The sequence below is a fragment of the Notechis scutatus genome, chromosome 7 (genome assembly GCF_049901735.1).
Source record: "Notechis scutatus isolate UNSWTSFEM ecotype Mainland chromosome 7, rNotScu1.2, whole genome shotgun sequence".
Lineage (NCBI taxonomy): Eukaryota > Metazoa > Chordata > Lepidosauria > Squamata > Elapidae > Notechis > Notechis scutatus.
The window spans coordinates 1,345,645-1,360,271 of NC_142015.1; the positions used below are offsets into that span (position 1 = coordinate 1,345,645).

General features: G+C 39.4%; 1 protein-coding gene across 3 annotated transcripts in view; it reads left to right on the plus strand.

The window, feature by feature from the left end:
* The window catches only part of SLC23A2 (solute carrier family 23 member 2), a 54,555-nt gene that overhangs the window by 16,447 nt on the left and 23,481 nt on the right, over window positions 1-14,627 (plus strand). For all 3 annotated transcript variants that reach the window (XM_087969872.1, XM_087969873.1, XM_087969874.1), the window contains exons 2-5: window positions 2,876-3,122; window positions 4,392-4,490; window positions 8,644-8,760; window positions 10,136-10,293. In XM_087969872.1, the coding sequence (XP_087825998.1) occupies window positions 3,018-3,122; window positions 4,392-4,490; window positions 8,644-8,760; window positions 10,136-10,293 (479 nt within the window). In that variant the 5' untranslated portion in view covers window positions 2,876-3,017. The remainder of the gene's footprint in view (window positions 1-2,875; window positions 3,123-4,391; window positions 4,491-8,643; window positions 8,761-10,135; window positions 10,294-14,627) is intronic.

Sequence of the window (14,627 nt, forward strand, 5' to 3'; positions counted from 1 at the left end):
CCTTTTCCTGATTTTACAAATCAGAGATAATAGACTGTTGAAATTGAAAACCACATCAGAATAGTCTTAATGGGGGGCCCTGCCCTTCTCTCTTCACTTGTATGACTTTCTTGGAACAAAAGAGATAGTGGTGCATTCTGGAGAAGGCCACAGGACACAGAACACACACATGTCCTGTATACTTTCCTCCTGTTCCAGCTTGCCTCAGTAAAGGGAACTGCCCGCTCAGTGTTCCCTCTTCCATGGAGTTTCTCTCAGATGCAAGCCATCCGATCCACAGGTGTAAAGCTGAGCATTTAATTGCATTTTGCCTATAATACAGGAATCTCCCAAGACTTTGCAGAATGTATAGATAAGCTTCTGGGGAACTTGGGGGTGGGTGGGTTTCAAATAGACTCCATCTTAGTTAGTTTGTTATAAACCAGGCTGAGAAATTCTTCTGACTGAGGTCAATATTCTAGGTACCCCAGATTGGTGCTAAAGTTATCTTCCTCCTTGCTTCTTTGGCTTGACAGCCAGTGCTGTCCCTTTTTTGGGGGGTGGGGGGGTCAAAGTCAAGATGATTCAGTTTTATGAAAAATCTGAGGCACCGAAATCCCCTCTTTTGACAGTTAACCTTGATGAGAAATTTTTGTTGTAACCTCTCTGCCTGGTCTTCTCAAAAATGAAGAAACGGGGACTGAAAGAACCATTTAGTTTGACCAATGTTCTAAGTTCCCTCTTTTCAAGTAATTGTTTTGAGAGAAAATGAAAAGACTTTTTGGTTGTGCAGAATTAAGTTCTGGCAAGTTCTGGCTGTCGTTTTATCCTGCCCAATTATCCGCTTGGCTTGTTCAGCATACTTCAGAGCGCTTTTGTTTTGCTAATCGGGACATTCTGTGAAGACCTTTCAAACTGAATCTGGTTTGTTGGCCAACCTAAACCTCTTTTGATACTGAGGCCAGTTTTTCTTACCTCTTTGCTTGCTCTGCTGGCAACCACCTCGATTTTATTACATTAATCCCAATTGTTTTCTTTCCCCCTTTCCCTCCCATCTCTTCTCATGCAGAAATTGGGAGGATAACGTTCCGGATTATTTTTTGCTAACTTGTTCAGTAAAAAAAAAAAAAAACCTAAGCATCTCTGGATGGCTAGATGTTTGTATGGTTGCATAAACTTTCTGCTATTTTAGAAACAAGAAGTAAAAGTTAACCTTGTCCACAGGAATTTATATGAGAACTGTCAGGGGTGACAATTCAGTTTGACAGAGTGATTCTGTTGTGAGAACTCAATGGTGTCCCTAACTGTAGGGCTTCACAAATTGCAGTCTGTAAGCAGACCAACAATCTGTCATTTCCCCATGAAATTTCAGGCTTGAGAAAGGTGCTCCTTGTTGTGTGAACTCAACATGTGGCTTTGGAAAAAAGGTCTCTGTGTATGTGTGGGTGGGGGCCCACCAAGATTCCAAAAATTGGCACAGGCCCAAGATCTTGCGGGGGGGGGGGGGGATTTCACTCATTCTCTGAGCCACCATGTGATTTCTTTACTTTTGGCCTGGTGTGTAATCTGAGCCAATTGTGATTTACTCAGTTGTTTCACTAATGAAGGTCTTTTTAAAATAGTGAGTGATGAGCTTTGTCATTGTGACTAAGCAGATATTTGAATCACCTTTTTTCCTCTTTGCTGTCCCATAAAGGGCTCCTTTGACTTTGCAGAATAAAAATTCTGCTGTGTTATAGAAGGAGCCACCTTCTGCCTGTTTCTTGCTTTTAAGTATGCCTTTCATTCACTCTTTCTACAGTAGGTAGTTTTTTTGGAAGAAGGGAAGGCACATTCTTTGTTTGCTTAGGAATTTGTATGAGCTTGTCCAGGAATTTATTTCTAATTGCAGGGCTATTCGCTGCTTTTTCTGTTTGGAGTTTTCCAGTTTCTAGTTGGAAATAGATTAGTTTTCCAGTTTCTCCAATAAACAGATTTATTCTCTTGATTACCTTTTATAATAAATCACACTTATTGTGTTTTTTGAATGGAACATTTTTTTTTCTTGCTCGTTTTGTGTGATTTGTTCTGACCTCTGTCCCTGCTTCTGTTAGCTGCTTTCACTTCATTTCAGAACAGATTTTTATTAGTCATTGTCCCTGTCAGAGGGAAACGAAGCATGGGGCTGATTGGCTATGACTTGCTGCTTCAGTTGCGAGGAAGGGCCAAGTCTCTATGGCCAGAGGATGAGTCAGTTCTTGATTAAACTGCTGTTTTATGACAGGAGATATTTATGCACCCTTAAGAGGAGTAAAATTGCATACAGTACCTATGGCTCCGATCTGATCTGATCTAATCCTCAGAACTCTCATTCCCAACATCCCCTGCTTTCTCCCTACTGAACTCGTATTAATCTGGAAACTAAGAATTCATTAACTTGAACCCAAGGCCCAAGCCTCAGTCATGGCATTTTGGGCAGTGGAGGCCTTGGCTTGTGGACTTGCCAGCCCCTGTTGCAGAGATGGAAGAGTGAGCTCTGTCCCTTTATAGAAAATGTTGGCTGACCTCTCTGGTCTAAAAACCCAGGAGGAATCTGTCAACACACTGAAGCCCCTGAAAGCCTCTTTGTCTGAAAAGATACTACCAGATATCTTCTAATTCTTAGATTTTTATTGATATCTATCCTATGATAGATACCCAGGAGATAATGTATCTATTGAGAACCACTTGATGTCACATAATCAATCAATTGGTATCACCAAAATAATTTGGGAGGAAATTGTCATGAACTACCTTATGGAAGGAAATCTTAATAACGGAATGATATTCATGATGTAAGTAATCAGTTACGGGAACTTGACTCGTGGTGAGGATTGTGAAATGCTTGCAAATGTCTTTTCATCTTTTTCATTTCTAGGGACCATAAAGGGACAGAAGGTGTGCAGGACCTAAAGTATCCCAATACGGCTCTTCCCTGGTGCTTTCCTTCTTACCGAAAACTCAGCGTCTGTCTATATAACTTAGTCACCAATTCAATTTTCTGAATATTTTGGAAAACCATGGGGATTGGCAAAAACACTACTTCAAAATCCGTAGAAACTGGAAACCCAGCAGAGGCCAAGTATGAGGATGAAGCCAAGCACACTGCTTTCTTTACGTTGCCAGTAAGTTAATGTTTACAAATGTTAATTTGCTTTTTGGTAGTATCGTGAGGCGGGTGCATTTCATCTCTAGCAGTGTCCCTTAGAAGTCATATTGGGTTAAGCACTAATTCTCCAAGAAAGGAGTCATGGAAATACATTTTTACAGGGCAGGTTTTTGAATTCAGCATAGATAAGCAGTGTCTTGTGATGTGCTTCTCACTGATGTCACAATCCCTTTCTGACAGGTGCTTCCTCTGAAAGCTTTTGATTGCTGTGTTCTGAAGGAGGACAGTGTTATAAAAGCTGTCTGGGTAAATCAGTTCTGTTGAAGGCTAGAGGAGTTAAAAGGAACAGCCATTCCAACCTTATAAAATGAATTTGATAACTGCTTATGAAAGACTTATTTTGTTCAGAAAACTGATGCAATAGGGTTGGCTAATTGGATTGCTCAAGTCACCACAGTCTTATCTCTCTGAATGAGATTAAAAAGATTGCTTTCAGCTATCCCTAAGGATATAACAAAGCTTCTTTGAAGGACTGCAATTCATTGAAGGTCATTTGAGTCCTGGTTGCTGCACCACAGATTATCCTAGAGATGAAAATGATACAGAAATGCACTACTCAGATCCTTGAGGGAATGGAGCAGCCAGAAATGGCAAGGATATAAATGTGTAAATTTATGCATCATGTTTAAGAATTAAAAATAAAGCATTTGCATAATATAAAAACTAAGGTAATGTAAATAAAAAATACCATACTTTGGGTGAAAGGTTCATGATAAATAAAAAGAATCTAAACTAAAAAGTTTAGTATAGATACATAGCTGCACACTTAGTATTTTATAAATAATTTAAAAACTATACATTATATTGGAATTGTTTATTTATTTGTCAAATTTAGAATCTATATTATAATTGTAGTTATATACTTTTCTATATAGCAATTGTTTCTCTAAAAGTATTTTTTACAATAACAAACATCTTGCTTTTAAGAATCCCTGTTCAGTTAACTTTGGATGCAACAGACAAAAATCTGATATAATTCTTCACTCCAAATAACACAAAAGTTCAGATAGTTTGCTTGTAATTTTGGGAAATTTGCATTATCAGATTTTTATTTTTGACTGACACTTCTCATCCCCCAATGAGTTAGCTAAACCAAACATTTTTCTGTAAACTTCATGTTCTGTGTTTTGGTTTAAAAATATAATATTCTGTTATACAAGATTATATGATACACTCTGAAATTATTTTAGCGTATTACTTAATTATATATATTTATATATATTAGGTTGTAATAAGTGGAGGAGCAACCTCAAGTGGCGATCAAGATACAGAAGACACAGAACTTATGGCAATCTATACTACAGAAAATGGAATTGCAGAAAAGGTACCTTAAAAAGTGGATTAACGATTAAACCTACCATCTTGATATATACTGTCATAATTGATTTACTCAAATTTGGGTTTGCTCAAATTTGGTTGCTAGCAATGTCCTATGGAGTTCAAACTAATTTCTGTTGAACAGAATCATTAGAGGAGGGCCAACATTTCTATCTGGCCATCATAATAAGGAGGAGCTTGAAGACTTGAGAAGCTGATTGTTGAATGCAGTTAAGTTTGGAGATAAAAATAGATGAAGGCGGCACTCCCAATCTTTTCTCAACCAGGACAAGTTTTTTTTTTTTAAAAAAAAAAACATTTCTATAAGACTGCAGGCTCTGATAAACTACAGAAGAATATGAATCAGAACCAGGCTGATAATAATGAGAAACAAAGCTCACCCATTCACTCCTGTTGTGGTATCATTGGTTCCAGTAATAGCGCCTTCATATCATATGAAGACTACCCACTCCCTTTTATCAAGGAGATGAAGCGAATGCAATCAAAGACGGCTTCTGCCCTGGGGTCCCAGTAAGGCATTAATCACAAGACAGTTGTGGTTGCAGATTGGGTGCCAGCAGTGCCCTTAGTTGGATTCTTCACATTCTGTAATCTCCACCCTGACAGGGTTATAAAAGCTTCAAAGGTTTTTGTCTCTCCTCCCTCTTCAGTTCTGCTATTTGTGGGGAAAATTCTTGTCTTTTACAAAAGGCTTCAAGGCCAGGACTTTGTGTAGAACTTGTCAACAAAATTTAACCCCTAAATGTACTTTACTGAATGATTTAAGCCAGCGTTTTTCAACTTTGGCCGTTTGAAGATGTGTAGACTTCAAATCCCAGAATTCCCCAGCCGGTAAAGCTGGCTGGGGAATTCTGGGAATTGAAGTCTACACATCTTCAAAAGGCCAAAGTTAAAAAACACTGATGTAAGCAGCTTGTGTGGTCTAGCCTAAATCTTCTGAAAGGGTAAATCCAATATTGCCATGTTTAGAATGTTGCAAAGTTCAGAATATTTCAAGAAAGTGTAGGAAGCAAACAGAAGTTATAATATCTTGTAGAGGAACTCTCACTTTCCACACATGACGACCAGCTGTCTGTCTCCAGCCACAGTCCTGGTAATCTTAGCTTTGAGAGGAGGGAGGGTGCTAAACAAAGTAGCGACTGAATTCATGCATTGCCATAAGGCAGGCTAGATTGACCCCCATTTATTTTTTGTAAAGAAAGTTTTAATTGAAAATTTTACAATTTAACTAACAAAAGTGCAAAAGAAGCAAAGAAAGAAAGAAAGAAAGAAAGAAAGAAAGAAAGAAAGAAAAAGAAAGAAAGAAAGAAAGAAAGAAAGAAAGAAAGAAAGAAAGAAAGAAAGAAAGAAAGAAAGAAAGAAAGCAAAAGTGCGAAAAAATAAAAACAACTGGGGAGGTCATCTAATCCAACTCTCCATTCGGTGCAGGAATGTCTAAAGCATTTCAGCAGATGGCTTTTCAGGGAAAAGGAACATACCATTTCATGAAGCAGCCTGTTCCACTCTTTGACATTCTTGACCATCAGGAAATATCTCCAAAGAACTAACCTGAATCTGTTTCACTGTAGTTTGAATGCAACTGTCTATGTTCATTCAACTCATTAAGCCCTAAATCATTATTTTCAAAGGGCAGCATCTGTGTCTAGGTATTATACTGAATGAGACCCAAACAGACAGCTATTTTCTGGGGTTAAATTCCTCCCAGGTAAAGCTGCACCTTGCAGCATAGGTTTTCTATAAGCTCTGTTGTGCACATTCTCCTTCCAACTCTTTGAAAAGTTGGTCTTCAGAGGAGGTGGGAGACCTGAGAGTTTGCCTTTAGCTCTTTCTTGTAGGAATCCACTGACATCTGTTGTAGGAGGATCCATGGGTACCATGCCCTGTGGAAGGGTTCTGTGGCTACAGCTACAGTGGCAGCTTCAGAACATGCTCTTTTGTGAAATAAAAAATACTCCTTTGTTTGATGTCCTGTTAATCCCTTTGATAATGAACACGGCATATACACAGGAGGAAATAGGAGGAGGAAGCTGCATGTGCTACTTAAATCACAGCGGACATGTGGCTTCAGGGCTTAAAAAGTCAAGTCATGTTTGAGAACAAGATACTCTGCAATCAAGTAAGGATTAAGTCAGCACTTTGGTTATATAAACCTAAATTTCAGCAAAATCTGAAATTGCTAAATTAAATAAACTACCCCCACAAGGGCTACTGCCAATAAAAGGTATTAAGTGGTGTTCCTGTTTTCATGGCCCTTCAATACCCCCCAAATTAAAACCATTTATATGAAAAATGGTGCCATAGTCTATACAAAGTTACGGCCTTTTGAGATTTGCAATGAATACTTATTTTGGTCTGCAACACCAAGCTTACACTTTTTCACTGTGAGCTTCACACTCTTTGCTCTTCTTTATCGACCCATCTTCTTTTCCTCTTCAGAAGCGTACTGCATTCAATAAGTAATTAATTCCTTGCATTATAGATTAATAACTTCATTATTAAAGAATAAGCTACTCTCTACTTTTGGAAAGAGAGTTGTGTGTCTTCCTTGCTGATCTTTCATGTCACTGCTTATTTACTTTCAACATATTTAATTTGACCTCTTGTACCTTTTGGAAGTTCTTTACTTTCAGTCTAAAGCCTTAGTAAACCTTGAGCTTGAAAAATCCCAGTAACTAATTGCAGAAAAACAGTGCCTTGGGGTCTTTCATAGAAGTGAAGGAAAGGTACAATCAAATCAGATCATTTAGGTCAGTATTGGCCATGCCATCTTTAACTTTCCAGTGCTGGTTCACTTAACAACTGCAGCTGGAACTAGTGTCTTAAGTCGATGTGATCAGGTGAGGTTGCTCTTAACTAACTCAGTGCATAGCGACTAAGTTGCAGCTTCCAATTGTGATTAGTGAGTGAGAATTACCTGTACGTGTAAAGCAGATGTTCTCACACAAATCTTTATCTTTATCTTTGGGTTTGGTTATATTTGATTGCGGTGTAGTTTTTGCCATAATTCTTTTGAGTGTTTATGAGGCCTTTTCCAACTAAGAATCCTAAAAAAGGATTCTAAAACTTAGATTTGCCATAGAAGTGTTTATCAAACTTTACACCTCATTGTCTTCCCTAAACTCTGAATCTGTTCCAACCATGATGGGATTGACACGAGGCACATAGCATTTTTCTTACATCAGCAGAATTATAGGGTGTAAATTAGGGGAAGTATTTGTGTCCAATTAGGAGCCGCTTGAGAAGGAGTCAGACACACTGGAGCAGACTCAGAGAAGGTTCAGGGGATTGGAAACTACAGTCCTTTGAAGAGAGCTTAAGGAAAGGGATTATGTTTGGTCCTAAGAAGAGGATAATTGAGGTGGGGTTGGGCTGTATGATAGCATACTTTCGATAACAATAAGATAGAGAGTCAAGGGATCCAAAGTGCAGGACCACGGAACAATAGATTTAAGTTTTAGGAAGGTAGATTTTGACTAAACATTTGAAAATGCATTTTTTTAAATTAAGAGGAATTCATCTGAAAAGCCAATCAGCAGTGGTATTCCACATTATGTGTCTATATGTTAACAGTGGGGTCTCTGTTACAGAAGGTGTCAAGCAGAGAGTGGATGAACATCTATGCTTTTGGTTAGATTCCTGCGTGGAGATGAGGGTTGAATAGGACTAAGTGGTCCCTTCCACGCCTAGGGTTATATTTCTAGCAAAGCTATATACATTGCAATAAAGGAAAGCTCATTAGAAAACAGTAAAGTGCTCTCATAAATCAGAGAGTCTGGCTATCTTATACAACTGTAATCTTTCTCTTTTTTTCCAGAAAATATCCCTTAACCTCTAATCTACCATCTACATTTCTTTGTGTAAACAGTTGGGCCCCACTTTTCTTTTGGCACAGGATATGTGGTGATTATATCATAGGAACAGAATAATGCTTTGCTTATATGTAAAGGCAGAGGTCGGTTACATTAAAGAGAGGGGCGTCCATGTAGTTGAGCTGATTACTAGAAAAGTAAAAGGTTGTTGTTTTTTTGGCTATGTGAACTGATAGTGCTTTGCAGAAGGCCACAGATCTCCTCAGACGTATCCCAGTAACCTATTAATAGACTGTGGTATTAAATGGTGGCTAATTTAATGGTTGACAGAGTTCTCTGGCAGAAACCCTTGACAGCAGCGGAAGCTCAGACGCACAAAGGACGGACATGATCTACACAATTGAGGATGTTCCGCCATGGTATCTCTGCATATTCTTGGGGTTGCAGGTACAATTTGTTCCAATATGCTTTTTTTATTGAAATATAAGCGAGCAATTAAGTAAGCCAGAATTTAATTTTAAAGTATTATTTTTAGAATGACTTAGCAGGGACCTAACGGGAATGACGCTTTCCCAGCACTCATGTTTGGCAGGGTAATTCAGGCAGCAAGAAACCGCAGATAATTTATTCCTGGTTTCCTCCTCTGTTGCTCTGAACAGAAATGTGTGGGGTCTATCAGAGCAAGGGGGTGGTGTTTCTGACCATCGTATTTTCTTCTTGAACGAATCATTTCTGCATCACTATATGAAGGCTCATCAGGTTATTTTAAAAAAAACCACACAAAACATTTGCAAGGGGGCCTAAATTACAAAATTGTTTAGGAATGTACAATGTGCCTCCTACATTTTTTTGACTTGGGAACTTCACTCGGGTCCCCAGGTTGTGCACCCTTTACCGTTTTGCAGCCAGGATGCTTCTCGTCTAACGGAGGAGATTTGTCTGGATGCCCTGAAGAGCAACAGGGTGGAAGGGAGGCTGTCAGCCTGGATGCATTCCATGAGAATATTCTCCTGCCCAGTTCTTGAACAGAGTGGAGGAGCGATATAGGAACATGTTAAATCAACCCTCCTCGAGCAAATCTTTCTATTTTTAGTGTACAGCTCAGCTTCCTATGGATCTTAGACTCTGGAAGTTAGTGGGAGGTTATGCAGTGATATGCCGGAGCTGATTTATGCCAGCCTACGTTGGCCAATGTTAAATTTTCTGTAATTTTGAAAGCCGCTTGAGTGCAGAGCTGAGCCAAGACGCCTAGTGCATTGACCAGCTGTCCAGCGGTGAGTGGCCTGGCTTGGCCGTGGAAATGGAGCCCACAGAGGTGGTTGTCCTTGTGAGGAGAATTCAAGAGAATAAAATGGGGGCTTTTCATGTTTCGTGCAATATCCATATGCAGACTGGAAACTGCTTCATATGAAGGCAACACTTTTGATCCATCCAATCTAAAATGGGTTACTTCTGACAAACTCTGCTGTCCTGAGACCATTTTGATAGGTATGAGATTTTGATTCTTCAGCACAAAGAGTCTGAATCCGTAACTGAGCTGTGGTCTCTGGACCCTCCCCAATAGAATTTAGTTAGTATTAGGGAACTTGATGGCATAATGCTAGTTTTTGATTTGCACTGCCGTTTCCTAATCTTTAACCAAGATCGTCAAAGTGAGTTTCTTTATTAAGATAATGATCATTTCCTAATGGATAAAACTATTCCTACAGAATTATTATTGTCTTGGTTTAATCATAATGGTATTGCAAACGTAGGGAAAGCAATTTACAAAGGTACATGCATACACATACCTGATTAAAAAACAACCCTTTGTTCTTTGCAGCATTACCTGACCTGTTTCAGTGGCACCATAGCGGTGCCCTTCTTGCTAGCAGATGCAATGTGTGTTGGATTTGATCAGTGGGCCACCAGCCAGTTGATCGGGACCATATTTTTCTGTGTTGGAATCACAACTTTGTTGCAAACAACATTTGGGTGCAGGTGAGTTACTTTTTGGTGATGTGTTAACTGCTTATAACTTTCCCCATGAACTCCAGGCAGTAATGATGGACAGCGTTATATCTTGATTGAAGTCATAATACTTTGCCTGGAGAGAACCAACTTCAAGGCATTTTTCAACTGTGAGGCTCAAAGAATGCCTTTCGATTAGGCTCCTCTCCTAGGGTGGTTGTGGGAGTTGAAGTAAAGGGGAGGTCTGCGTAAACCTCCTTTAATTGCTACAGAAAGGATAGGTATACGGTATATATAAAAGATAATAACATGCTGGCAAAGATAACAGATAACAGATAATCAGAGTTGGAAGGGACCTTGTAGGTCACCTAGTCCAAACTACAAGCGGGAGACCCTACACCATTTCTGACAGAGGGCACTCCAGTCTCTTCTTGAAAGTCTCAAGTGATGAAGCTCCCACAACTGCCGAGGGCAACTTCTGTTTCATTGGTTGATTGTTCTCACTGTCAGAAAATTTCTCCTTATTTCCAGGTTGAATCTCTCCTTGTTCAGTTTACATCCTTTATTCCTTGTCTGGCCTACAGATGATAGGAGTTAAAGTCTATCTTCTCTGGCAGATTGGGACTAACTACGAGGAATGAATGTTCAGAAAGCTCCTTCAGAACGATGATGGAATTATTTAGCTTATGTAAACAAATTTAAAAAGAAAAGTTATCTCATTTATATTTCAAAATTTCCACTTGCCAAGTAGCATTCATTCAAAGCATAATAAATTAGTAACCATTAAATCATTCAGGAAACAGGCAGATCATATGCAAAACTAAAGACATTAGTCATATTTGAGTGTGATAATAAAATGAAAAACATTACTGAAATTATACCAAGGGAATTGAAGTAGTGCCTAAATTGTCCCCTCTAATTAGCAGCTGCTCCCCAAGTTCTCAGCCAGATACGTTTCTTATTCCTGGCGTCTGAAGTCCTTCCAGCAGAGATTAGAAGGACTGAAGACACTTTGATGCTCCAGGCACCGTTCATTTCCATGCAGTGATCAGAGGGATGGCCAAGCGTTCTTTCAGCACAGATAATAGGATACATTACTCTTACAGGCACTTACTTCCCTGAAAAACCACCTCATAACCCATAGTGGGTGTGCTTAACAACAGCCGCAAAAAAAGATTGAAAAATTGGGTGCAGTCACACGATGACCCACTTAAAGACCATCATCGCTCCCAGCAAAGTTACTGGCTCAATTATGGTTGTAAGTCAAGGACTGCCTGTATATTATCTGAGGCTGGCAATGTGCTATGGGGTGAAAAGTAATAACATTTCATTGACATCCAACTTTGTGCATCGGTTCTCTAGAAGCTGTGTCCTGCCATGGTTAGAAGGAGCAATCATGTACTAATTAAACACACTTGGTATGATTTACATCTCCTTTTGGATAATGGTGGAGCTGACCTTGTCAGGGCTGAACATTTCATCTTCTGAAAGCCAACACAATCCTAGGTTGCATTAACAGAGGGACAGTATCAAGGTCATGTGAAGTATTAGTACCGCTTTATAAAATCTTAGTAAGATCATCCTTGGAATACTGCATCCAGTTTTGGTCATCACAATATATATATAAAAAAAATGTTGAGACTCTGGAAAGAGTGAAGAGAAGAGCAAGAAGAATGATTAGGGGGCTGGAGGCTAAAACATATGAAGAATGGTTTGCATGAATTTGGTATGTCAGGTCTGGGGAAAAGAAGGACCAGGGGCTGACATGATAGCAGTCTTCCGAGATCTCAGGGGCTGCCCCAGAGAAGAGGGAGTCAAGCTATCCTCCAAAACACCAGGAGGCAAGAAAAGAAACAAGGGTGGAAAGGAATCCAGGAGAGAAGCAATCGGGAACTAAGGAGAAATTTCCTGTCAGAACAGTTGATCAGGGGAACAGAAGTTGTGGGTGCTCCATCCATCACGGGAGGCTTTCAAGAAGGGATTGGACCAGCCATTTGAAGGGAGCGGTATACTGCTTGAGCAAGGGGTGGGACTAGAAGATCTCCAAGGTCCCTTCCAACTCTTGTTGTTCTGTATGAAAAATGTGCCGGGCCAACCAAGATCTGCCAGCACTTTTGCAGCCCATAGGCAGCCCCCCCAAAGAACAGCGACAATTGATACCCTATTTCCTACCTAACCAACATTTCTCTGCATGGTTGCTGGAGTTGATTTGGGCTCAAAATTGGGAACAGGCAGAACTACACACAGTGTGTAAAATGGTCTTTTAGTGGGAGACTTACATATTTTAAAACATATATTTAACTTTTCTCGTTTTTCTATTATCTATGGCATTAGGTATTAACGATCAAAGCAAAATAAGGTGTTTGATTTCTTTTAGTATTAAGAGCATAGAATTTTCCATCCAGTTATAGTCTTTTGTTACTGTAGAAAAAAACTCCGTACACTTTTCACCTTCTCGCAAGGGCCAAAGCATGTTAATTACCTACATCTATATTATATTTATTCTAGGCAGGATATTAAAAATCAACATGGAAACATAACAAAAGAATTAACACAGTCATCTTTTGCTTTAGGTCAAGCCCCTCCAAGTATGATTTCATTTCAAAGTCTTTCTTTCAAAAAATATTGAGTATATTGACCTACAAAAGAGAACATCGGGTGGGGAATTGGTGACTCAGTAGGATAAGAAAGGCAGGTCAGTTTAAATAAACTAATGAAGATTATTGAAGGATACCAGCCCAAAGAAAACCTCCAGGATTCGTTCAATATCTTTCTAAGTCTCCTGAATTAGGACAGGCTGTCTGAAAAAGAGGCTCTTATGAAAGAAACAAATTTGAGTATTTTTGCTTGCTCATAAGGTTTATGGCTTGGTCCTTTTTATCAACCCACAATGTGATGGTACAAAAACCAGAAAGCCAATAAAGATTGTTAAGAAATGGACCCAGTGAGGACCCCAATTGTTGGCAGCCAAAGGCTGATCCTTGTAAACTGCACAGAGAGGGCTGTAAAGCAGTGAGAAGCGGGGTAAAAGTGCTATACGGAACGTCTTCGTGAAAATGGATGCCAGAAAAGAAAGCATCCTTTTTGCTTTTCAGCCCCTAAACCATTACCAGCTACTGATAACTAGGAGTCTCCTCATAAGGACAGGTGTGCCAAGCGAAGCCCTCTCTAGTTCATCGAGCTGTTCCTAAAAAGAACTAAGCAGGTTCTGCTAAGCATCTACTGCCTCTCTATTCCTTAGTACCAGAAATGTACAAAAGAGGACACCTGTCATAAGTAGGAACAGAAATCGGATGGCTTCTCTTGGAATTATTTTGTTAAGCAGATTCTGTCTGGTTTGCCACCAAATTCATTATTCTGGAATAATTTGGGGAATTATCCTTCAAGGAAGAACAGCCTGGTTTTGCAAATCCTTTGCAATTATTTTCAAAATATTGACTGCATACTGGCTGAAGAAGTCTTAGGCTTGAATGATCCACACATCCTAAAGTTGCCAAGTTTGAAGCGGGCTGAAATCAATCATTTTAGGGAGGGATCCTACAAGAAGGGGAAGTCTGCTTGTAAAAAGTGGAGCTTTCTTTCTTTGTAGATGTTCCTGTAATGATCCAGTGATTACACCACAGTTATTTAGTTATTTGATCATTCCGGATGCACTCCTTTTTTTTTTTTTTTTTTTTTTTACTATTATGAGCGTTTGCAAAGCATTTTAATGTGAAAGGCAAACAGGTAATGTCTCTCACCCATCTTGTTTGTTAAGTGAAATGATTTTGCCCCTCCAAAAAACTGTTATAGTTATGAAGGAAGATCAACTGTATCCAAAATAATCAAATAAACAAATAGTAAAGTGAACATCATACATTTAAGCTACAAAACTGAGGAATGTGTGTCAGTTGTAGCCTCATTTTCACTGCAGCTGGACAAAATTTGGCTATAGTATTGATGCTAGAGAAAATTAGGCTTCCCAACATGGTGGTGTATCCTTGGCATTCCAGTGCCAAGGATCTTAAGCTGTAACCTTGTGGGAGCTGCCAATTTCCCCCAAAGGGAATGAATCATGCCCTTTGATTTCTGCTGATTGTATGATTTATTGGCTAATAAACCTTGATTCTAATCTGCCATCCCAGAACAAATTGAGTCATAAAGAAAGCAAACCAGTGGAGTAAAGGATTCTACCTTGTGCACCATTGGGGCAGTTTCTGTGGATTCTTGTGGAAGGAAGGATCCCTGTAAGGGTGGGTCTTGTCATTTTAAGACACTGGATATATAAGAAAAGCCAGACAGGTTAAGAGAAATGTATTGCCAGCTTTGCTTTCTCTGTATGCTCTCTGCCTTACCAGAGTTAGCCAGACAGCCTTACTAACATC